Source organism: Accipiter gentilis, chromosome 28, assembly GCF_929443795.1.
Source record: "Accipiter gentilis chromosome 28, bAccGen1.1, whole genome shotgun sequence".
Classification (NCBI taxonomy): Eukaryota; Metazoa; Chordata; class Aves; order Accipitriformes; family Accipitridae; genus Astur; species Astur gentilis.
The window spans coordinates 5,024,350-5,047,565 of record NC_064907.1 but is presented as its reverse complement, the minus strand read 5'-3'; the positions used below and the strand labels follow the sequence as shown (position 1 = coordinate 5,047,565).

At 43.2% G+C, this 23,216-nt stretch overlaps 1 protein-coding gene across 1 annotated transcript in view; it reads right to left on the bottom strand.

The window, feature by feature from the left end:
* The window catches only part of LOC126051806 (protein ELYS-like), a 44,667-nt gene extending 26,925 nt beyond the window's left edge, over window positions 1-17,742 (bottom strand). The window contains exons 1-16 of the mRNA XM_049831497.1: window positions 17,622-17,742; window positions 16,092-16,345; window positions 14,984-15,161; window positions 14,005-14,212; window positions 12,561-12,677; window positions 11,413-11,497; window positions 9,191-9,341; window positions 6,530-6,662; window positions 6,261-6,442; window positions 5,722-5,783; window positions 4,678-4,806; window positions 2,477-2,567; window positions 2,300-2,389; window positions 1,997-2,137; window positions 1,107-1,211; window positions 264-357 (exon numbers count right to left, since the gene is read on the bottom strand). Of these exons, the coding sequence (XP_049687454.1) occupies window positions 264-357; window positions 1,107-1,211; window positions 1,997-2,137; window positions 2,300-2,389; window positions 2,477-2,567; window positions 4,678-4,806; window positions 5,722-5,783; window positions 6,261-6,442; window positions 6,530-6,662; window positions 9,191-9,341; window positions 11,413-11,497; window positions 12,561-12,677; window positions 14,005-14,212; window positions 14,984-15,161; window positions 16,092-16,345; window positions 17,622-17,742 (2,141 nt within the window). The remainder of the gene's footprint in view (window positions 1-263; window positions 358-1,106; window positions 1,212-1,996; window positions 2,138-2,299; window positions 2,390-2,476; window positions 2,568-4,677; window positions 4,807-5,721; window positions 5,784-6,260; window positions 6,443-6,529; window positions 6,663-9,190; window positions 9,342-11,412; window positions 11,498-12,560; window positions 12,678-14,004; window positions 14,213-14,983; window positions 15,162-16,091; window positions 16,346-17,621) is intronic.
* Window positions 17,743-23,216: the final 5,474 nt, after the last annotated feature.

Here is a 23,216-nt window from a genome sequence, read left to right as displayed (position 1 = left end):
GAACACATGACCTTTTTCAGTAGTACCAAATGATACAGATTGGCCGCTGGATTAAGTACGCTACCAAGAAACAAGGATGCCAACAAGTGGTACTAAGCAGAGGTATATACAAATATTGTAACACAGGAAAGTAACCTCTGTGTTCAAGAGAACGCATGCATCGCTGAAGTGAAGAGCAAATACCAACTGTCGATAGCAAAGCCACTCACTGCCACTTCTGATTTCACAGTGGAAGTGTTCTCGAGTTCTCCTGTAAGGCTTACCTTGATAAACGCTCAAGTTTCTGTCGATGACCAGTGTAGTAGCTCTGAATCAGAGGGTAATTGTAGAAAGGTCTACCCAAACGCGCATCATCATCTACAGGCAATAAAGTAAAAGCAAGTTAAAGAAGCAATATCACATTTTGAAACTGAAACGTTTGACTAAAAAGACAGACGATCATACGAGCTAAGCATCAAGAAGCACACAGGCAAGCCTCCAACTTTGAAAGAAGCCAATCCTCTTTCTGCCTTTGCTAAACGAGCGGTAAGACACAAGACTCAATTCCCTCTTCTCTCAAGTGCCATTTCAAGTTTACAATTGAGGTAGCATTCAGAACACGTACTGTAAGCGCAAGCTCACTACCGAAAGGACAATTCTCAAAGGGAATGGTTTCTTAAACATGTCCTGTGAGCATTTGTGAGACAATGAAGGCTGACGATAGACTTTATAATCCACCCAAATAAAGAAGTCTTGCTGAGGTGTATTTTTTCCTCAAGCAATGAATAAAAAGTTCCAAACACGCAGGTAATGCCTTTGCTGTAAAAACAAGCATTCCCGTATTTGTTGTGTAACAGTAATTTGTTTAAAATCCCAAGTCTTTCAAGCTGTGGACACAAGCAACTCCTTCAAGTCAGAGGCTTATTGCTCTTTCTAAGGAACATCCAAGAAAGAAACTGCTTGCATTATTCTACATTATGCATTTGAAAAAAACAGGAGAATCTCCGTTTCACCAACAGAACTTCAGCACTGGCAAAACATTTACAAAAACACGGCTAAGCATGTGTTCATTGGAATCACTTACTGGATAGTCTCCCGGTTACAAATGTATTACAGGTTATGCTTACCTAAACCCTCTGGAAGGAGACTGGATCGACAGAACCAGATGACCACTCGTGCATACAAAGAAAGGAGGCCAGTTACCACCTGCTTGTTTGTCAAGTCAGCAAAACCTGAAAAAAAGGCATAAGATGATTTTTGTTATCCAGTTCCTTTCATTTTTACAAAACCCCCTTCATCATCCCGAATAGAAATTGTAAAAGCAATGCGGTAGAAATCGTGGTCTTTGCATTTCGCGCTCTGTAGCACCTTCTTATTTGAAGAAAAAAAACACATTCACCACCAAAACAAAAAAGCAACCCCTACAAAGAACCAGATTCACTAAAGGTTAAAAGAAAAAAACCCTAAAGCCGGAACTATTAAAAACACTCACGAATAAGACACTTGTTTTTCACATAGCGGGAATTTTTACCGTAGCAAAGGGACAGTCTTCTTTTCCCCTCAATATGCCAAGGACAAGTGATAACATAAAAAGCTACAGAAACTCAAGTAACTTATTTCACAAGTTACTCATTTGTGCTTCCTTTGTATTTTCTAGCAATTTGCAATACAATATTCACATGCAATTATAAATTGCTAGCTAAGAATTAAAAGGAATCATTTGCAGGGCTACCACATCCGGTTGCTGGAATCTCCACCCAGCTGCTTACACAGCTTCTTGCTGAATGTAGCCTCCCCTACCCACTTGCATGAACTCCACAACCAACTATTTCCCTGAAATCAACGCATATTAAGTGGTAGTCCCAACTTCTCAGATTTAAGCCCCTTCTCCCAGCTAAATTTGGCTGTCTTCCAATCATCAAAACCAACAGAAGCTCATCTTTCCACACTTACAACTCAAGCATAATTCCAAATCTTAGTAAAACGTACCAAAGATTTCATAGATAGGATTACAAACCTTTTCCAGTAAGCTCTTGTGCTTCTGTTAGAAAACGGGTTAAGACCACGCTAAGGTTGCTCAAAAGCAACTGGCAGTGCTGAAGAGACTGTAACGTCTGCGGGTCAACAAAGTTGCGAGAGCCATCAAACAGCGGAACACCTTTTCAAGAATAAATATTACATCATTAGCCTGCAGAGCAATTTCAGAGTTTCAAAGTACGCTTAAAGAACCCCGTGCAGTACCATATACCGCCACATTCCTGAATACGCTCAACTAGAAAGAACCATTTTATGTTTGCAGAATGACTACACTAGTACTCACATATTTGGTCAAACTCATCTTTTGCATAGATCACTTTCTTCCATGTCCACTCAAGAACAAACCGTAAATTAGCAGCAGAACTTGGCTGCGCTTTAAAAAAAGAAAACAAAAAAGAAATGAATCGACAATTGCAAACTAGAAAAATAGATAACATAAGAACAACGTAAGAAATATTACCTTCAGATGCCCAGTGTTTAATGCATCCAGTCAGAAGTTCTAAAGAACCTGTCTGGACAGCAGCTGACAATACCGCTTCTAACTGCTCCTCCTAAACGTAACCGACAAAATAAACTGAGAATCTTACATGTTTTCAATATCTGAACCAGCAACAGCAAGCGTTTGTTTCTAACTGTACACTCATTCAGGCATCACACAGTCCGCTAGTACACACACAGCTAATTCCACGTTCCTTTTCTTGACTCTAGCCACAGGCTGCACTGCTTGTTGGTCTGAGAAACACGTTAAACTCTTCCTCTAACATTGCAACTTACTGAAGGCTGATTCTAACCTTTATTTGCATGCCTCTGCAGCATAGTCTCAGTTTACCGAGTTCCAATTAACTGTTTCCGGTAACATCCTCTGCTAATACCCGTCACGCATTTTGCACATAGAAGTTTGCCATCAGGAATGCGTGAAGGGGACAGAGCAAAGACAACGGTGCAACGCTTGCACGGAAACAGTGAAGCTAAGGTCAAGCAGCTTCCTAGACTCTGAAGACATGAAGCAGTTCAGACACCCAAAACTTTATCATTTTCTAAAATGACAGAAAAAGACGTGAAACATTTAAATTCTAATAGGTTTAAATTTTAGGCTGCTCAAATACTGTATTATAATGCAGTGGTAATCCTTGAGCAGGATAATGCACAGCTATGCACAGACGTGCGATTATTAAGTAGCAGCTAATTTCAGCTGGTGTTGTGATACTTCTTTCAGGTGAAATGAGCCTTCATAAAATTTTACTTTTTTCTTTTTGTTTTTTTCTTTGTTTGTTTTTTTTTTAATGTGGTTTTTTTAAAGACATTCAAAAGTAGCTTTCCCTTCTAGGCAAAATCATTACATTCAAAGCAATTTCTACCCATTAGAATACACATATGATATGTCCATCTTTTTCTGAAAATGGGTTTCACACGAGGAAACACACCAGATACTACTTATGGTGGCAAACAAAACTCCAAACCCAGCTTCTTGACCCTAACTCTGAAATTTGTTTTAGTAACTTTCAAAAGAAATCCCTGCTCAAATGCATAACAAGTCTCTGAATGATATGGCCACAATTCAGCAAAGGTTCTTAAAACGCGTCTTGATTTCCCAAGCTATTTCCAAATCGGAGCTGACATCAGAACATCCCATTTGAATGCAAGAGTCTACGTCAGGCTTGCAAAATAAGCAGTCTGTGGGCTAGGGCAGCTTGCCAAGAAACTTATTTTAGCTACCACACTGTGCAGAAGTGTTATTTGCCTTAACGCATTTCCACAAATCTGGTGAACAATCCAGTAGACAGGAAGATGAGGGCAGTGAGAAGACCGCTCTCCCCTTCCTACCAATGGCTCCACTGTGTGACGACCAGCTAGCTAATCGTTTAGCTTGGATCCTGCCTGGGTGAAGAGGGGCTGTTCATCACAAAGGCTCCGTCTCTCATGAAACTCTTCAGATGAGAGAGAAAGGTTGGTGCACTGCAAATGGAAAACCTGTGACGAGGGGGGTGGAGTCCCTATGGGGGGACAAAGCAGAGAGAAGATAGTGGGTGTCATGAGATAAAGGCGATGCAGGTGTTGCAGCAACAAGGGGGCACTCTAAGCAGAGTAAATTGGGCTACGAGGCTACAGAGGTGAAGATCTGCTTTGAGAGGCTGCAGGAAAGCCTACTGATGAAGGGAAGATGAGGGGGAGCGGTGATGAAGTTGTCGGGCAGAGCTGACAAGAGTAACTGTTTACCACAGCCCAATTCCTTGGAAGCAAGTGATCACGTCTAGTGCAGCAAGCTGATGTTTGCAACAGCTCGCATCCGAGTGAGACACCCCCATAGTCAGCTACTGCACTGAACATAATGCTTTGAGAAACCGATGGGGTGAAGGTTGTTGTGAGGGAAAGATGCTTTATGTTGCGCATGACCAGCACTGCCTGCACGCTTCCTTGTGCCCATCTGTGGCACGGAATTAAGAGATGGGTCTCTCAACGCAGATCTCTTAGGGCTGCCCCCACTCAAACTCGGTAGTTTGGATTGAAGAATACTGTAACTTCTGCTAACTCAAGTCAACACCTGCATTTCAATGCAACTTGCGAATAATAGGAAAATCAGATTATCATGTCTTGTAGCCTCTACAGCCCTGTCAGACAAGATGGATGTATTTCCCCCTTGATTCCCTGATACGCACTCACCTGACTCAAACTGGATGGCTGGACATCAACGCGTCTTGGAGGCAGCAAGCCAGCTACAAGACACCTCTTGTAGCTATCATGAATGGCTTCACTTCTTAAAGGACCACATTTCTTTAAAAAATTCAAGGCCTGAAACATTAATCAAAAACTACGGATTAAGACAGCAGTGTTATCCAGTCACTAAGGTTCTGAATAATCGCTAAGAGAAATAATACAAATGTTCGCTTAAATTGTTAGAAAGCTTGCATCGGTAAGCACTACTACGTAGAGTCTTAAAGACGGCAGCCAAACTAACCGCTACGATTTATAAAAAATATCCTGTAAAACAAAAGGTCAGCCCTTGCAATGCTTAATTAAGTATTCTCTAGCTTCTCTGTCAATACACAGACCTTTTTTGACCCTGAACACTGACACAAAATATATTCTGTATAAGCTAAAGCTAGCACACAACTCCAAATCACGCTTTGGAGGACCCTTTCTGTGCTTGTTTGTGCACAAGTCGATTTATGTTGGAAACACTTAGTGAGCTGAAATTTAATTCAAAATTATTTGTCACAAGCTGTGCAGTGGCTTGGAAGTTTCAGTTTGGCCAAGTGCGGGAGAAAAAAAAATAATCATTTCTTCTCAAACAGTTAAGTAATATTTCATTTTCTCCATTCTGCCCTCCTTTTTCAAGTTAATCAGGCATCAAAACCCTAACTCAAGACTATGGACGCAGTTCCACTGATGGGTAATGCAGAAGTAACAGCTTTCCCCAACTTCCACAACATTTTTGTTCTTGCTCCTACAACAGCAACGTTGTATTCCGCTCTAGACATTCAATCCCTCAGCGTGCTTCAACAGGAGACAGTGGTAGTTTTACAGTCCCAAGAGTGGACCTAAAATGTTACCATTTGCATAAAACTGGCAGGACACAATTGCCGTCATGCGTGTGGATGGGCAGGATGGGCATAAAATGATCTCCGACACTGAAAGCAGTGCAATAGAAAACAGAGGAAAGGTTCATCTCTTGCCATTCTCAATAAAGATACAGTAAAAGATCACCTCCTTCTGGAAGCCGATGCAAGTCATATGAACAACTCCGGAGTTCAGCAAGCACGTACCACCTGCAGAGACAATGAACGTTTGACAGCCTTCCATACTCTCGCACTTAGCTTATGACCAGTTTACGTTTTGTAAATAGCAGTATCTGGAAAGCTGTAACTGAGTACCCATTTTCTTCGTCAGATCACTTCCAAACTTTTTTTTTTGAAAATAATTACTGCGTGTAGAAATTTTATCTCTAGTGCTAGCGAGGTGCTCTGCTCTGAGCTTCAGTTCAACGTCATTTCATTTGATGACCATCACCACTTCACAGGCTACATTACAAAAGCACCAAAACCCAAACCTCAGCAGACTGTCAGGTATGTGTCACAGCATTAAACACCTTGTTAGTACAACGTAATCAAGGGTTGAGCTTGTGAGGGTTTGGGGCTTTTTGGTTTCGGATGGGTTTTGAGTGACAAACAATGAACAGGAGAACCAATAAATGGCATTTGACCTCACTTTAAGCTTATCACTATCAAAAGCAGTGAAATACCTACCAAAATTGTAGGAGCTTGGATGAAAAAACTGCTCAGGTAGTGGATGAGAAAGAGGAACTCCCCGACTTAGACTCCGCTCGTGTACCAGAATATCCAAAAGGGGGTTTGGAGAAGTCATGCTTATTACAGTATCCAGTGACCACAACGCAAAATAGGGGCAATGATGAAGGAGTTCTTCTGGCCTGAAAGCAAGCAAGTGCATGAGCTAAACACCGACTTTCAAATGATTGATTTGTAGGGATATTGAAAACAACTTAATAAAAATATACCTTAGTGAATCTGGCATGTGAGCATGATACCAGCAATTAATGTCAAATACACCCAAGTAAGCAGATGGTTTTCCCTGACCACATGTATTCACTTGCCAGCTGAAGATTGATACACTGGTGTCAGGCGATACTACTGTAAAAGACAAGACATTGTTTCTTGTTTGTAGAAAATAACGCTATAGCTGATATGTTTAAAACACCACTTCCTATTTTGGCTTAATTCTGTTATATCACTCACGAAGCACAACACTCACTGAGAATAACAAAAAAATGTACGGAATAGCAAACATCTCTGTGACAGGTTTCAGTCATACTGCCCCCTCTTCTTGTATCACTCAGCAGGCACTACTAATTTCCAGATTGGACTCAATTACAGGTTTTAAGAATAGCTCCTTTCCAGCACATTCAGAATGAACGAACACAATTATCACACAAAACAAGTACAAAAACCCCAAACCCAACAAACGGGAAATTGGAATAAAGATTTTAACATAAAACATTCACAATGTTATACTCCACTTCTCTCAATAAGTGGAATGGTTTGTCTTCTCTGGGGAGAACGCATTCTCCAGATGGAAGCAAAGGATGTGGTATATCATTTACCCTAGTAGAGTAAGGAAGGGGGCGACAGTTTGTTTGGCAAAATGTTTCTCTGTTCTCTGCTGAATTCATCATTACGTTTAGGGATCCTCACACACTTTACTACGTTTCATTGTGAACACCTGTGCCGCTTCTGTTTTGTAGCTGCTGCAAGTGCCTTTGAAGATACCAATTAATTTCATAATTCAGAAGACAGCTTCGTTGCTAGCCTCAACCCACATCCAACAGCAGCTCCTGTGTGCCTAGAACTTCACTTGAACAGATTCTGAATAAGAGCTAATTAGAAACCATCAGAGAAATTACAGGTATTTCTCCATGCCTCATGCTTCATAAAAAGGAGACAGAAAGGGGCTTTGTTGTTCTTATTTTGGTTTGGGTTTTTTTTTGTCGGGTGTGGTGGAGTGGTGGTGTGTGTTTGTTTTTAACAAGCTTTTAGGAGGCACTCTCCTCAGAAACGTGACACGAGTGGAGAAAATCCAAAGGGGTTTTTGTTAGATTTGGACACACTGTTGACAGAGGGTGGCATCACAAAAGAGATGCAAGTTGCCGCTTCAGGACTAAGTCAAAGATGATAAACAGAAGTAGCCTAGATAGATCATGCAAGTGTCTTCTTTGTAAACATCATACATCAGTAAAGGCCAGTAAGAAGAGAGGGAAGGTGAATAATGCAGTCAAAACAAAGGGCCATGAAAGTTATCACTGCAGCGGGCTCAAAAATATGGTCAGAGCATAAGAGAAGTTGTAAACCCAGAGATGGACATTTAATTATTGCAAGATAATGAAAGACGTCGTAGGAGTTTTAACTGTGCATATGGACAAGGAAAGCTATTGCTTTAAGAACTTGCAGGTGTAGGAACCTATTAGATTTAGAGAGGAAGAAATGGACAGGCAGATCATAGAATCATAGAGTTGCTTAGGTTGGAAAAGACCTTTATGCTCATTGAGCCCAACCCTAAACCCAACTGCCAAGTCCGCCACCAAACCACGTCCCTAAGCGCCACGTCTCCCTGTCTTTTACATACCTCCAGGGATGGCGACTCACCCCCGGGCAGCCTGTTCCAATGCTTCGTAACCCAGTCAGTGAAGAAATTTTTCCTAATATCCAACCTGAACCTCCCCAGGCGCAACTTGAGGCCATTTCCTCTCGTCCTATCACTTGCTACCTGGGAGAAGAGACCAACACTACACCTCGCTACAACCTCCTTTCAGGTACTCGTAGGGAGCGGTAAGGTCTCCCCTCAGCCTCCTCTTCTCCAGGCTAAACAACCCCAGTTGCCTCAGCTGCCCCCCGTAAGACTTGTTCTCCAGACCCTTCACCAGCTCTGTTGCCCTTCTTTGGATGCACTCCAGCACCTCAATGTCTTTCTTGTAGCGAGGGGCCCAAAGCCAGGCAGCTTTCCAGCCACTCCTTCCCAAGCCTGTAGTGTTGCATGGGGTTCTTGTGACCCAAGAGCAGGACCTGGCACTTAGCCTTGATGAACCTCATACAGTTGGCCTTGGCCCATTGAGCCAGCCTGTCCAGATCCCTCCACAGAGCCTCTGTAGACCCTCAAGCAGATCAACACTCCCACCCAACTTGGTGTCATCTGCAAACTTACTGAGGGTGCACTCAATCCCCTCGTCCAGATCATTGACAGAGATATTAAACAGAACTGGCCCCAATACCCAGCCCTGGGGAACACCACTTGTGACCGGCCACCAGCTGGATGCAGATGCAGACATAGGTTGGAACAGGGAAAGAAAAATTCAGGTAACACTCCTAAGCAATGGGGAGCATCATCTTATTGTTCAAAGATGACAGCTGGAGGAATAAAACGACTGGCAAGCATCATGCAGGTGACTCCACCATACATTGCTATAGCATGTCAGCAAGCATAAAATACAACTTATTTTTTCCTTTGAAGAAGTCCCATATAACTTAAGCACCCATTTTAAATAAGCCCAACAAGCTAGTCTGTAAAGGTATTCAAGACTCACAGACTGGGGTACAGAACAGCATTCATTGCTTAGATTCCAAAACTACTTATTTTAGAATAACCAAACAGGGACATTAGAACAAACCTGCATTAACGCTATCCTCTCCGTCGACACATTTGGGAAGTTTTTCTACAGTCTGACAGCTAAGTAATTTAATATCGCTGGCCCGCCCGCTCAAGGGAAAGACTCCACCTGTGAGACCTAAACTGTATCTTTCGACACAGTATTCCAGACCCTGGGGAAAAAATAAAAGGAGAGAGAAAAGGTCATTTTGAGATAAAAACATACATTACAGCTAAATACGAAAGAATGTGGATATGTATAATATAATATGCCTATTGTACTGTATATTTCCCATGAGCTTATTTCTGATGGCAAATAGAAACTACACCTGACATGCAAGAGAATGAAGCGTCAAATAGTAACGGGCTTTGCACACTTTCAAAATTTAGCATTTCCCTAGCTAAAATTTGCTCTGAAGTATGCACAGTTCCTTCTACTTTATCAAGTAACTTTGGAAATAACAGACATGTGCAGAGTAGATAGGAAAAATCTAAACCATCTCTTCGAAAAACTAGCATGAAGCCTAAGCAAAGAATCCCATTTTTATTGCAGAAGGAATAATCACCAAACACAGTTTATCATAAAAGATGTCCTGAACAGGTCCACCATGCCAAAAGACCCTTTCGTCGGATAAAGTACTACAACTCCATCACCCTCTTAGAGATGAATTTTAACCGCTAGAAATTTCAACTTTTATTCATCTAGGAAGAGCCAGTCCCTCCCAAAGTTAGGGCTGAGGGGAAGGGAAAAAAGATATCAAACCATTCCTGCCTAAGACAACTTCTGAAGCAAAACAGTGTATTTTAAGCTCTCCACTGGGGCAAGCAAATCTAAGTTAAGGAACTCCACTGCATGGAAGATGTTAAATAATGACTTTATTGACCCGTAAAATCTGAAGACAGTTTTCAAATGAGATGCACTTGTCAGACTCTGATGTGGAAGTGGAGGCTGTATACTCTATCCACCTGCAAGCATCACGTAGGACAAACGTAAAGGTGCGCTCCACGACCGTGCCTGGATGCACTAGATTTCAAGCTTTCTTTCAAGCTTCTGTGCATCCTCTTCAACGAACAAGGGTCAACAGGAGATTCCTCCTCCTTTACTCAAATTTGGCCTGGCAACTGGGAACAACTCTGAAATTTTCTGCCACGGAAGACGGACAAGAAACTTGACTCAGCCAGTCACGCAGGCAGACAGTCACGTAGTACTGACCAACCTGTGACTACAGGGAAGTATTCCAACACTCCAAGTGTCCTCTGTAGAACACAGATCCTGTACTAATGCTTCTTTTATGTTTTTTTTCCGGGGGGGGGGGGGGAGAGTTGTTTGGGGCGGGGTTTGGCAGTAGGTGTTAGCAAGACTTGGTATGAAGCTACATGTGTTAAGTGGCTCATCTGGAAGCTAGCTGAAGAACCTGACTTTTCCCCCCAGAGGTCCAGCTGTTTAGTTCTCTCTTCAACTACCTTGTGAGATTGGTTCCTGTTTCAACCTTGCACAACGCTCATCACAGGAACGCAGGAACAGCAGGGGAGTAAAATATCTCAAAGCCAGAAACTGGTGCCTGACACCTCTTAGAAGCCTGTGAATGTATTACTGGTTGCACCGTCTGTAGAGGGTTAAAAGTCTTACACTAACGACACCACAGCCTTCTCAGGTCACAAACGCAAACCACATAATTTAATCACTTTGTGTGCTTTTTTTAAAACTGGAGTTTTTAGTAGACCCATTTTTCAAAGCTGCTGAAACATTTCAACCCTCTGAGGTGAAATCTGACACTCGTCACACCTTATTCAGGAAAATAAGATGACCGAGACAAAGCATTGCCAAATAGTAAAAGGTCCCCCATTTTAACATTAAAGCCTTGAGACAGAACAAAGTAGCCACGTGAGGAATGGCTATCGACGTCTGGGTTTTCTTCCAAAGCAGCACACAGTACAAGGTATTGTCTTTGCCACTGCTAAGACTGTAGCTACAAATAACTTTTACAAGAGGATAAAGCAAAGCAGAAGTTCAAATGTGAAACTGGAGAACGATTAAAGCATCTTTCTCCAGTCGACCTGCCCAAGTGCTTAGAGCACTACAAGAGATGCAGCAGTATAAAACATGCCCAAGAAGACTCAGCAAAAGATTGGGTTTTCAGTCACCGCTGAATTTTGATGGTAAAAATCACCCCTGACAACTTAACTGATACTCACATAGACAAAATCACTATTTTCATCTTTTCACATACATGCACGCCTTACCTCATACATGACTTGTCCTGGGGCCAAGCGTTTTCTGTCACCAAATGCTAACTGCAACAGACGTAAACTCACAACGTCACCTTCACTGAAAAAGGTAGAAATTATGACATTTGATTACAAAGCTGCTTCAGAGGCCTTGTTATCATTTTATTAGATCTAGACTGGTGTTTTCTTGCTGAAAAGAAAAACACCACTTCCCAAACCATCAGATAACTGGTCATGTGTAGCCGCTATAACACCAAGGAGGACATTTGGACACTAACAGCTTCAGGGGCAAATGCTAACCATACAATCTGAAAGCTTTAATATGTTGTATGGACTACAAATTGCTGCTTTAAAGTCAAACTTAAGAAGACTGCCACTCTGTGAACAGCTGAGCTGATTAAATAGCTTGCTGATGCTGAAAGAGAGAGATCTTTCTCCCCTTCCCTTCCCTTCCCTTCCCTTCCCTTCCCTTCCCTTCCCTTCCCTTCCCTTCCCTTCCCTTCCCTTCCCTTCCCTTCCCTTCCCTTCCCTTCCCTTCCCTTCCCTTCCCTTCCCTTCCCTTCCCTTCCCTTCCCACCAAAGTTCCAGCCCCTCTCTTGCATACACACACTGCACCCTTCCACATACGGATTTGGGTCATTAGCCCAGCAGGAAACCATTGACTTTGCTGCTGAACAGTGATCGGTCTCTGCCAGGTGAGCTGACCTGGCTCACAAAGGCTCCAAAGACCGCGCAAGTTGGCACAAGATAATCCGCAATACTGTCACCTCCCTCCTTTAGGGGCAGCCGGCTGTCACATTGGCACGTTTAGCGCTCGGGATCTGCAGCCCCAACTACTTGTAATGGTATTTTAATCCCATGGTGCGAGTACCAAACAAATCGTGAAGCAGTCCTCAAGAAACAAAGGAAATCGTTTCAGAATGCAAGCACAAAAATATAGCCACTGTTGCTCTGCCTTCTTTCAGAAGGTAGGCACTAGTAGGTCCCTCTTCACATCTGTTAAATCCTGTAAAAATTGCATTGTAAGCTTAACACCTTCCATACCTGAGAGAATTCCTGCACAGCTACATAAACAAAACAAATATACATGTATCAACTGTATGTGAACAAAGATACAAAAAAATTTAAATGCATTCCGTGGCTTATCGTAACTTTTTATTCACCTTTCTTGTGTAGACTGAACAGCCCACAAGTAGCAACAATGGCGAGGATCATTCTCAGGCTCCTGAAAAGTAACAGCATAGACAGGAATCCTTCCTCCTTCAAGCTGAGAGTGGTGCCTACGTGTTTGGGGGGGGCGGGGGGGGGGGGGGGAAGAAGAAAGAAAAAAAATGAAAAAAAGAAAAAGGAAAAGGGGAAAAGGTAGGAAATAAAACCCCTGTGAGCCTACGATGGGCCCTAACTGTTTGTGGAAGGGTAGAAGCATCTTCTGAGAAAAGAGCTTATCCTTCCATGCTTATCCTCAAAGTACAGAAGGTCACACTTCCATCTCAGACAAGTGAGTCAGGGAAGCGACTGCTTTTTATGCAACAGTCAAGAGCTGAGGAAATTACTGTCCATCAAGTGCAATAACCTGGGTTTATATCCTCCTCTGCCTAGGGAGGAAGAACATAAATGATTACTTCAGCTGCCAGGCAAAAGACTGTTCCTCCTGTTCCGGCCGACTTCAATATTGAACTTAAAATGCAGCCTATCTTCTGAACAAATCTAGGACAGTGCCAAACACAAGTACTTTCTCATTTCTTCACTCGGATGCTACGTAAAGCATTTTTCCTCCAGACTTCTGAACCTTACGTGTGTCTTCACAATCTATTCTTGCCACCCAATTAGTCCTCCACTGTCTATTTATGCATCCAACAGTTTCTGGTGAGTCACTGCACGTTTGCTTAAGCCAATCCCTATCTGAATTTGGTCACATATTTCACGTGCGATTGCTCTTTGGCAGATATAAAATCGTCTCTTAATTTTTCTATTGCTTATAGATTTACATGCCCCTTATCCTCATCGTGTTCCAAGCAAATTTTCATTCACACACAATGTTGCCTCCTAGTTTGGACAAGGCTGACATGTAGGAAAGAATATCTTGTCAGGCACAGATCAGCTATTGATATTTCGTGTCTCACTAGTTTCATCCTGGACACTTTAAAGAATATTACCACCAAACCCACATTATTAACATACTTAAGCTTCACAATGTATGCCCTAATTGCAGTAACTGGTTCTGCAAAATCATTCCTAAAACCTGGTTCATCAAAATACACACATTTCCTGGCTTCCCTGAACACTACTGATCGGACAAAGCGTCTTAGAAAAATGAGCTCTACCGCATCCTAAACTGCTTGACGTAACCCAAAGAAGCATGCTTTCCACAATCCCTCGAGCCACAGGCACAAGAAGGAAAACAATCCCAGCCCACTGGGGAGAAGGCGGTCCACTTAATCCATGTTTGACTTTTCATAGTCATTTCAGAAGAGGATTTCTAAACATTCCAAGATTATACCCAAAATTTCAGTCCCTAAAATGTTCTCTTTCGTGAACATGCTTCCGTAAGCAAACAATTGAGACCCCTGCACCTCCAGGCATGGCCAGGTGTAAAGGCCTACTTACTCCCTCTTCAAAGTTTTCATATTCCACAGTGACAGGCAGCCATCTGAAAAACCCACAACGAGCTGATTGCTTCTGCTTATGTAGTACAGGGTTGATATTGCTGTTCCTGAAGAATTTTGTAGTTGAAAGCAGAGATGTCTCCCTTCTCTGGTCACAGCTTCTCTTCTTTGTGGAACTTCAGCAGGAATTCTAGTGGCAACTTCTAGACCTACACACACAAAACCACGCCATGAATTAATGTGTTAGGCCATTTAGGCTGCATTTTGAACACTGATGTGACAACACATCTCATCCAATTCTACCGCCCCGGGCAAAATACCCATTTATGCAACGCTTTCTTTTGCATGTTTCCAAAGAACAGAGGAACTCTCTGATCGGACAGGTATTCTCAATCGTATTATAAAACCAGGTAAAAGCGTAACCTTCGTAGACAAATTCTTCCTGGACTCTATAATAATCACGCGTTTGGGCCTCATGATGAAGCTGTCTGAAGCGACACCAACTCCTGAAGCCACTCTTGTAATAGCCAAAACAGCGCATGCAATCCGAATATGCAAATTAGAGAATCCCGTCATCCAAAGGCACGATTTTTGACAAGTCGGATTCATTTTAACAAGCAAGCCTAAAATTTGCCCCAAGTCAATTCACAGAAGCAGAAGAACATTCCCAAGAAATAGGGCGCCTCTGACACCACTTCCTCTCAGGCAGCTGCATTGACAAAACGTGGTAAAATTCCTACACCTCACCGGCAAGCATCATAGTGACATACGGATCTTGGTGGCAGGGGGGCATTTATCACATTAGAAGGAGTATTAAGTCACTCCCGTTTTTAAGCAGGTCAGGACTACACCAAGTCAAACCGCCACCTGTAATCAGCAGTCAGAAATGCCTGCACACTAGTGTCTTCCAAGTGGGATGCATATTGTTTATACACAAGTTTTCTCACTCTCAAATTCAAGTTTAAAAACTGCAGGCTTACCCGAGGCTTGTGTTTCATTCTGATTGCAAGAGAAATCCAAACAAAGGTCTACCAGAAGTAGATGACCAACATCTGTAGCCACTGCTGCCACTCCAAAGAACCATCGCAGACTCTGATGTAGGTGCCGAGTGCTCACGCTGGGTCCTCCGTGATTAGTTATGGGTTCTATAGCAGTTACCTACAGGAAAACTGCAAGCTAGCATTTAAGCTCTTTGACAAGCTAAACAGAAATCATTCAAAAGTGAAGCCAGAATTAGCACATCAGAAACAAGAAAGTAACTACAGAGGACCATAAGACTTAAAACCAAAGCATTGTTTCCAGTTATATCAAGAAAAAAACAATATAGTGAATCTTGATGTTCTATTAACTTGCACTGATCCTTGTTTACATTCAGATAATGAGACTAGGGGACATTACATCATTGGACTTCCTGGGTTATAGAAGACAGAAAAAAAGGAGTAACATTCCACCAGCCTCTCCCATCTACACAAACACAATATTCAATAAGCAGAGATTCAAGGACGGCAAGCTGAAAGTCAATCTTTCGACAGTCCATCAGTAACTCCCTAACGGCTCTTCTTTCCTATCCTAAGTCAACATAAAAATCTGTTCTGCTCTAAAGCCACCTGCTTGCTAGTCCGAGATTCTGGGGAATGTGTCTAAGTCATTTACAGCACAACTATGGAAGTTTCAGATATTTTAAAGACACTATTTCTATCATATATAGAAATCAAGCATTTAGGAAATGTATGTTACAAACACTGGGAACAGGGGGTTTTGGTTTTTTTCTTTTTCACTCTGGCCAAAAAAAGATAGTTCTCAATGCCTTTTTGTGGCAGTGGAGAATTAGGTAACTATGTGCTCTACCATAAACCCAGAAAACTTGTTTTACCATCAGTAAGCTCAAAAGATTATGGTACCGTTAAGCCCAAGAGTTCGCACCACACCAAGGCTCTCTCGACTGGATACTCTGAAGTGACAGTCTGCACTAATGCAAGATAGAAGAAATACTGCCTGCAAAGAGACGCTCCAAAGCTTCTCCTGAAACAGGATTACGCAGCACCTGACAATGCAAAAGCTTCGTTCCTCCGATTAAACTGTACGTACCCTTCCTGGGAGAACAACTGCTTTAACCACTCTCGATATTCCAAGGTCGTACAGACAGAGAACACTTCCCTCTGCTTCTTCCAACCCAACCAGCAGTCCCGTTCTCTTCTGCCAGGAAAAATCCTTCACCACACGAATGGTGGGAGGCTTTTTCTTTACTCCACGGAAACGGTAAGCAGAGCGCCGCTCTCCCGTCACATAGTTCACTACCTCCAGTTGAGGACCACACGCCAACCATGCCAAGCCACTTCTCCCTGTAAGAGAAAAGAAAGCTAACTAAAGCAAATTTCCAACACAAGATTGCAAACAACGGAAAAATTGCAGCCACTGCCCCTTTCCTTCAATTAAAGTACCCCAAAGGGAAGACCGACTTCCCTAGTTGTGGTCAATTATTTAAAATCACCCATGGAGATCCGCCAGCACTACCTCTTAATGTTAACAACCTCATTATTTTGCACTTCTACTTGTCATTCCCGCACTGAAGGATTTTGACTGTTCGGGATGAAGATGACAACATATTGATCTAGAGTCTTCATCCCATATTCGGCTTGTTTTGGCTAGAAATCGTCTAAATACATACGGGAATACGAGTCTTAAAGCATACTTCAAAGATAACAAATCTAAACCAATTCATTTCTAGTTTATTAATTTTACTTGACACACGCCTGCTTGGGGCAGGGATTTGGATGGCAGCAAGAAATTATTGTAAAATGGGCACTGCATGAGTAAATCTAATCTTTTACATGGGCTGATGACAGAAAGAATTTAACACATTTTCTTTCACTGAACAAACTCGGAGGAAGTATTAACTCAATTACTGCACTTTCAGTCAGGTAGATGGATTCCACCTGGTCTAACAGAAGCCTAGACAACCAGACAGGTACCCAGCTAGCTCTACTTGTGGATCGCCTAGAAAGTCAACTACCTAATCTGCTTAGCCACTTTCAGCAGCTCTCCCTGGGTACTCATCTGCACCCTGTTAAATACGTTGGAAATATGGCTGCAGCGCTTAACAGTGTTATCCTCTTCCTTTGCTGTTTGTATTCACACTAGGAAAAGACAAAGCCTCTGTAACGGGGGGGTGCCTCTGTAACGGGGGGGTGCCTCTGTAACGTTGTAGAAGAACTAGTTCAGCATGTGGTGTTACGATGGTCATAGAGCTTGAGCTGGTACAAATAAACAGGGCCCAAACAACACTATTACTTTTTTGAAAACTGTCTTTTATTTAATTAAAAATTGAGTGACCACGACATTGAGGAAGGCCTGCTGACTCAGCATGCTTAAGTAAATTATTTGAATAGCACAAGACTGGTGAAGGTTGCTGTAATTTCAAAGTTTAACTCTACTAGTTGTAAAGTTTTAACATTAGCATTTTTAATAGTTAAAACTTCCTTCCTTGCTGTTCTCTCGAAACCTGATGCATCTTAACAGCACCAGCCTGACACAGTCGATACTGTGACCCTGTGCTTCAGGTAACCTCCAGGCAACAAGAACTTCAGACCGAGACCAAATTTAAAGCAGAATGCTCACCTCCAGAAAACTTCCCGCGCAGCACAGAACCTAGGGTTATCTCATCTTCCCCAAGTGCCTGAGTAGTCACCTCTGGAAATTGCAGCAGACTGCTCGTTACCTGAGCAGATAGGTGTTGCATTCTTCACTGTAAATAAAGAAAAAAATGCAAAAATAGACTCATGTCAGCCATAACTGAGATTTGCTTTCTGAGATTGACAGAAGTTTCATCAGTATGCCGCAAATAATCCCTATACAGCTCCTGTAGCTCTTTTCCTTCAAAAAATGGCACTCAGGACAGTTTTTGATCTCACAGCAGAGCAAAAGGACAATGCTTTTACTTTTCTAATGCCTATGAGATCACCAACAAAAAGTGACACAGGGGTATTGATAAGGTCAATAACAGGAAAAAAACCAATACACCGAGTTCAAGTCTACTCAGATATGTAAGTCTGTAGTAAGATGCGGTCCGAGAAAAAGCGTATTTCAATTAGCGCTGCAGTAAGAGGTATGAGTTTCCATTTGTCCTTGCTCTTGATTTTGTACTTCATTATTTATTGCCAATTGTCTTCTAGTAGATTTCAGGCATCATTTGTGTCTTGTTCACTTCTTGTGTGTTTATTTTGAACTTTAAGGAATACTAAGTCCTTTACTACTTTCACTCTCAAACTCTTCCAGATAATGTACTGTTGATGTTTCCACATCACAAGCAATACAGACTTTCATAGCTCATCAGCTGGAAAGTAGTTTTCCGTACACTTATCACCTGAACGTAACACAGCACCTTAAAACACGGATTCTTTTCTACACTTAAATCCCCATATTCCTTATTCCAGTCCTTTCCTTCCTATTGCCAGTCCTTATCACATCTCTGCAGTATTTTACAAAAACTTCGAGGCCTTTCAGTTTCCACACCTCTATCGGTGCTCCACAGACAGTTCACATTTCACCATGTCAAGACAGATTTGGGGGGGACACACACACTTAAAAGCTCAGGTGACTTACAAGATTGAATAGGAGGCTAAAGAAGAGATATGCCACACACGTGGAAATACAAACTACTTTAGCTCACTACGTCTTGCAAGTTCTATGGGTTATCGAAAAAGCCTCCGGAAGACAAGACAGGTTCAAGCATCTCTTCAAATAGCACTGCTTTCTCCATGGAGTCTCAGAAGGAAGATATTCTACGTAGCTCGCTGTTCCTGGGCGTTACACGTGCCGACCAATTCGGGCATCAAACAGAACCCTTACCCTATGCCACAAACCAGTACAGCCAGCCACTTCAATGGGCACACAAAGCCCACTGCATTAACTGTAGCACACACGTTCTCCCGCAAACAAAGTTTTATGGTTGCTCCTTGCAGCGTGCACTAATAACCTATTTTCCTTACGGCATAGGAGGTTACAGCTAGTTCTGAAGACCAGACTCTGGGAGCAACACAAAGTTATTCAAGGGAAACGCTTATAAATAATACCATTTACACAAATTGTACTGCTGTGGAGAAAGGTTATGCTCTAAAGCCTGGGCACTGGAATCTACTATATTTCAGGCCACAAGCACTCTACCTGAGAACACGTTCCAGTATCTTCTGCCAGCATGAAAACAACGAGCGCGTGAAACACAGGCAGTGTGAGCCAGGGTCCCGCACTAAGCGCAAGTCAACCCTCGGAAAAAAAGGTTGCCGATGGCAAAGCCAGTATCGCAGGGTGCTGCTGCAGCCAGCCAGCCTGACTGCCCTGCCAGCATTCACAACTAGCACAGGTCAAGTTCCAAGTGGGACAACTCATTTGCAGCACTTTTCTCGCGTTTGCTTTTTGGTACTTGCCATCCTTCCACAGTGACAGCCGGATGAACTTTTGCACTGCATCCAGGGGCTCCAGAGAGTAAAAAGCCCCACAGTTTGACCAGCCTTCTGGCTCAGTTTAATTGTAATGATTTAATCAATATGGTTTATGAGTAACCCATAATACCAAATACAAATACAGATCTATTTGGGTGGTGAATAGCATCTCTCAAAGGCCTTCAACGTCCAACTGTTTTGATAGGTGCCTTCAGCAATACCGTGATGCTGAATAAGAAAGGAGGAATGACCAGAGAAGATTATCACGGGAAGAAATTTCAGAAGAGGAAGAACAAGAGTCACCCTGCGTCACCCTGCCTTTGCCACTGCCTACCTGGACAGGCCAAGAGCACAGAACTTTGCGTGGCCAAATTGCACATCAAATTTTAAGATACTCTACTGGGGAGAGTTGAGCGTAAAAACAAACTACTCGCCACCCCAAACTCCCCACCAAATCAGAAAGAATTCTTCTCTGGTGGAAAGCTCGCACCTTGACACAGTGTACTCCTGCCTACAGTACACATCAAATGTGCTTATCAGGCCCATACCACCGCTAAGAACCACCAAATATGTAGCACTCCAATGCCCGGACCGTTCATGGAACTTTAAATTTAATTCCACTGCAGTTATTAACGGCGTAGAAAAGCACGTGAAAACGCTACACCATCAGGCATGCCCAGGTTTCCTCCAGTATGCCAATGGGCATTTGAAACATTTTGTTCCTAGGCATCTGGCTTGGCAATATGGAACTAGGAAGATAAACTCCATAATAAAGCCTGAACTGTATATACAGTGACCTGGCTATTAGGATGTTTGACTTGCATCATTCTGCTAAGTTAAACCAAGGATTACTGGCAAATCCACACAGTGGGAAAATAGTTAGATAGAACCAGGTTAAAGGCATGAAGCCTCTCCTTTAAGAGAGATATCCAACGCTAACTGCACTTCTGCTCTCTTTGAAAACAACAACTACAGTCACATTCCTCCTTCTGTCTGGTAGAAAACGGATCAGTGTAAAATGCCACAGGCCTACTCCATGTTCAGGAGGAAGCCAGAATCCAACCTCCCAGCTGTATCCGACACCAAAGTGGTCTGCGCACAAGTTGCCAAAATTACCGTTCTTCTTCACCCTTGCTACTTATGACCTCTAAACACCATGAACTGTTTCCAAAGAAAGGAACATGCCACAAGTCATAGACTGATGACAGACTTCTGGATTAAAAATCCCCAGGAAAAAAAAAAAAAAAAAAAAGAGAGAAATTACATGTTCAAGTGGAATCACATACAGCCAAGTCAGAGTTCTGCGATGTCAGTTCTGACTGACGGTAGTCCAGGAAAATCAAAGGCCAACAATGTTACAGGCTTACTGAAGAAAAAGCTAAAAACACGCTCAGTCGCAGCTGAAGATACGGCTTCACAAAACACGTTGCCTTCACTGCCGCCGGAAGAGAGGCCTTGCTGCCGCCTCCCATCTCTCCATCTGCTCCTTTGTTCTACTGCTGTATTCCTGTGGCTTACCTTGCACTGACTTGAGCACTTTTTAGAGCACTTTACGAGCCAGGTTAACTGCCTAAGCAGACGGGAAACGAACCCAGAAGAGGAGCTAGTTTTCCACCAGCTTAGAGAGTTAAACTGGCTGGCAGAGAGAACGAGCAAGCATGAAAGTTGGCACAAGGAAGGAGGCAGGACAGCGCGCTGGGAAGAAGGAGAGGGAATTCGTCCGTCTCCATTTGGTGGCAGTAAGCCGTTATGCTAGCTCATACACGTGTGAAACTACGCACGCAGTTTGCAAGGAGAGCTGCAGAACCCTTTCCTTTTAGAAAGGACACCACCCGAGACACAGCCAGTCAACTTTTAACTCCCTCGTGCGCGTAGAGACTCACTGTCTCACTGAGAAAGGCTGCAGCTGACAGGCGTCATTCTTTCATTCAGCCAGATGTGGAAGCTAAAGCGATTTCAGGGAAGTGCTACCTGGCGATCAGAGAACGGACAACAGTGTGCGACACGATTCAGGTCACATTTTCCAAGGAAACAGGACAAAGAGTGGGACGAAGCCAAAGAAGAAGAAACGGAAGAAAAACTAAGTTCTTTTGAGAAAAACAGCATCCACTTTGTTGAATAACGCGTAAAGATGACAATGACAGAATTTTCTGAATTATAATTAACGACTGGTTCAATGACATTTTCCCCAGAAAAGCAGGAGGCAGCTCACAAGTGCTGGAGGAGCAGTGGACGGAAAAGACACTTTCTGCACCTTAGTAGTCGGGTTCAGTGAATTTGTGCTTTGCCATATTTTACTCCTGCCGAAAGAGGATTTAGTGAGTGAGTTAGCAGGTGACTTTGTGAGTACCACAGGGTCATTTCTTTCCCACTTAGGCAGAAACACCCCCCCGCCCCGATGCTTTAGGCAACAACCCTACATTTAATCCAAGGCCTAAGTTCTAGTCTAAAAAGCCACCAGCGAAACAGAGACGGTCTGTATCGGAACTCCACAACCAGGCTTATTTCACTCAAGTGCAGCCTACAGATTCTCCTGCAGAGTTTGTGCGGATGCTCCACAAGCCCAAACCTACAGCAGAAGGCCAGGAGAAGGAAGAATTTCAGCTCTCTATCCCAACAACCCCCAACAGCTAAGACCATAGATTTGACTTCCCCTCAAATGAAAACACAAACAAAACCAACACAGCTCAGAGTTTGACACTGGAGCCAGTTTACCCAGCCACCTCCTATGGTTATTCTCTAACACGACCATACTTGCATTCAAGAGTCGAAGCCCCTGTCTAACGTGGCTAAGCTAGCAAAAGTTCCTCAAGCCCCTCCTGAACTTACGCTCTTTTTACATTGCTTGGCGTACCTGGACAGACATTGGTGCCAAGTGTCTCAGTAAAGAACACAGGCGCAGCCTTCCTAAGAGAGGGAGACAGCAGCTGACGTTTCCAGCATACCACACCGGTGTGCCATCGCCCTGGTGCTTGCCCCTCCCAGCACAAATTCTAGAATCACAGAATCACAAGGAAGAGAACTTCCAGAAGTTCTCTTCTGGAAGAAGATGGCCTTCCAGAATCACTGGAGGCCATCTGTTCCAAGCCCCTGCTCAAGCAGGGTCACCTAGAGCAGCCTGCCCAGCACCACATCCAGACGGCTTCTGAGTATCTAGCTCTGAAACGTACTTGGACAAACAGCAACCTGACAAGCTGAACCGCAGAAACATTGGCAACACGTGCAACAGGCCCAGGCTTTTCGTGACTCTCTCCTACCAATTTAAGTATTCTCTCCACCACACAGGTGAAAAAATACCACACCAGCAAAGGCTTGTCACCATTACTTCTCTAAAACTATATCCAACAGCTTGCTAGGGAGAAGACACAGAACTAATAAGAAGCCCAATTAAGTTCATTTCACCGTCTTCAAAAAGCAAACCCTAGGCAAATCAATGCAGGAAAACGAGCTGATGCAGCAAGTGGATGAGGAGCTGTCCTCAGCAGAACAGGGTACTGCCCTGTGTGCCCAAACACCTGTGACAGCTGCCAGGCAAGACTGATGCCATCACCCAGACCGATGGGCCTAAGGCGGCACTTGAACTACCACGTTTAGCCGTACACCCTACACGGGGTTCAGCATTCCCGACAGAATGCAGCCCCTGAATTTCCCCTAGTTTTACCAAACACCATCAGCAAGCAATTACTAGAGCTGAAAGACTGACTCCACGCTTCCTTCTATTGGCAGAAGCTCCAGACCTCGAGGCCAGAAGAAATCAAGCACTTTTGTTTAAGTC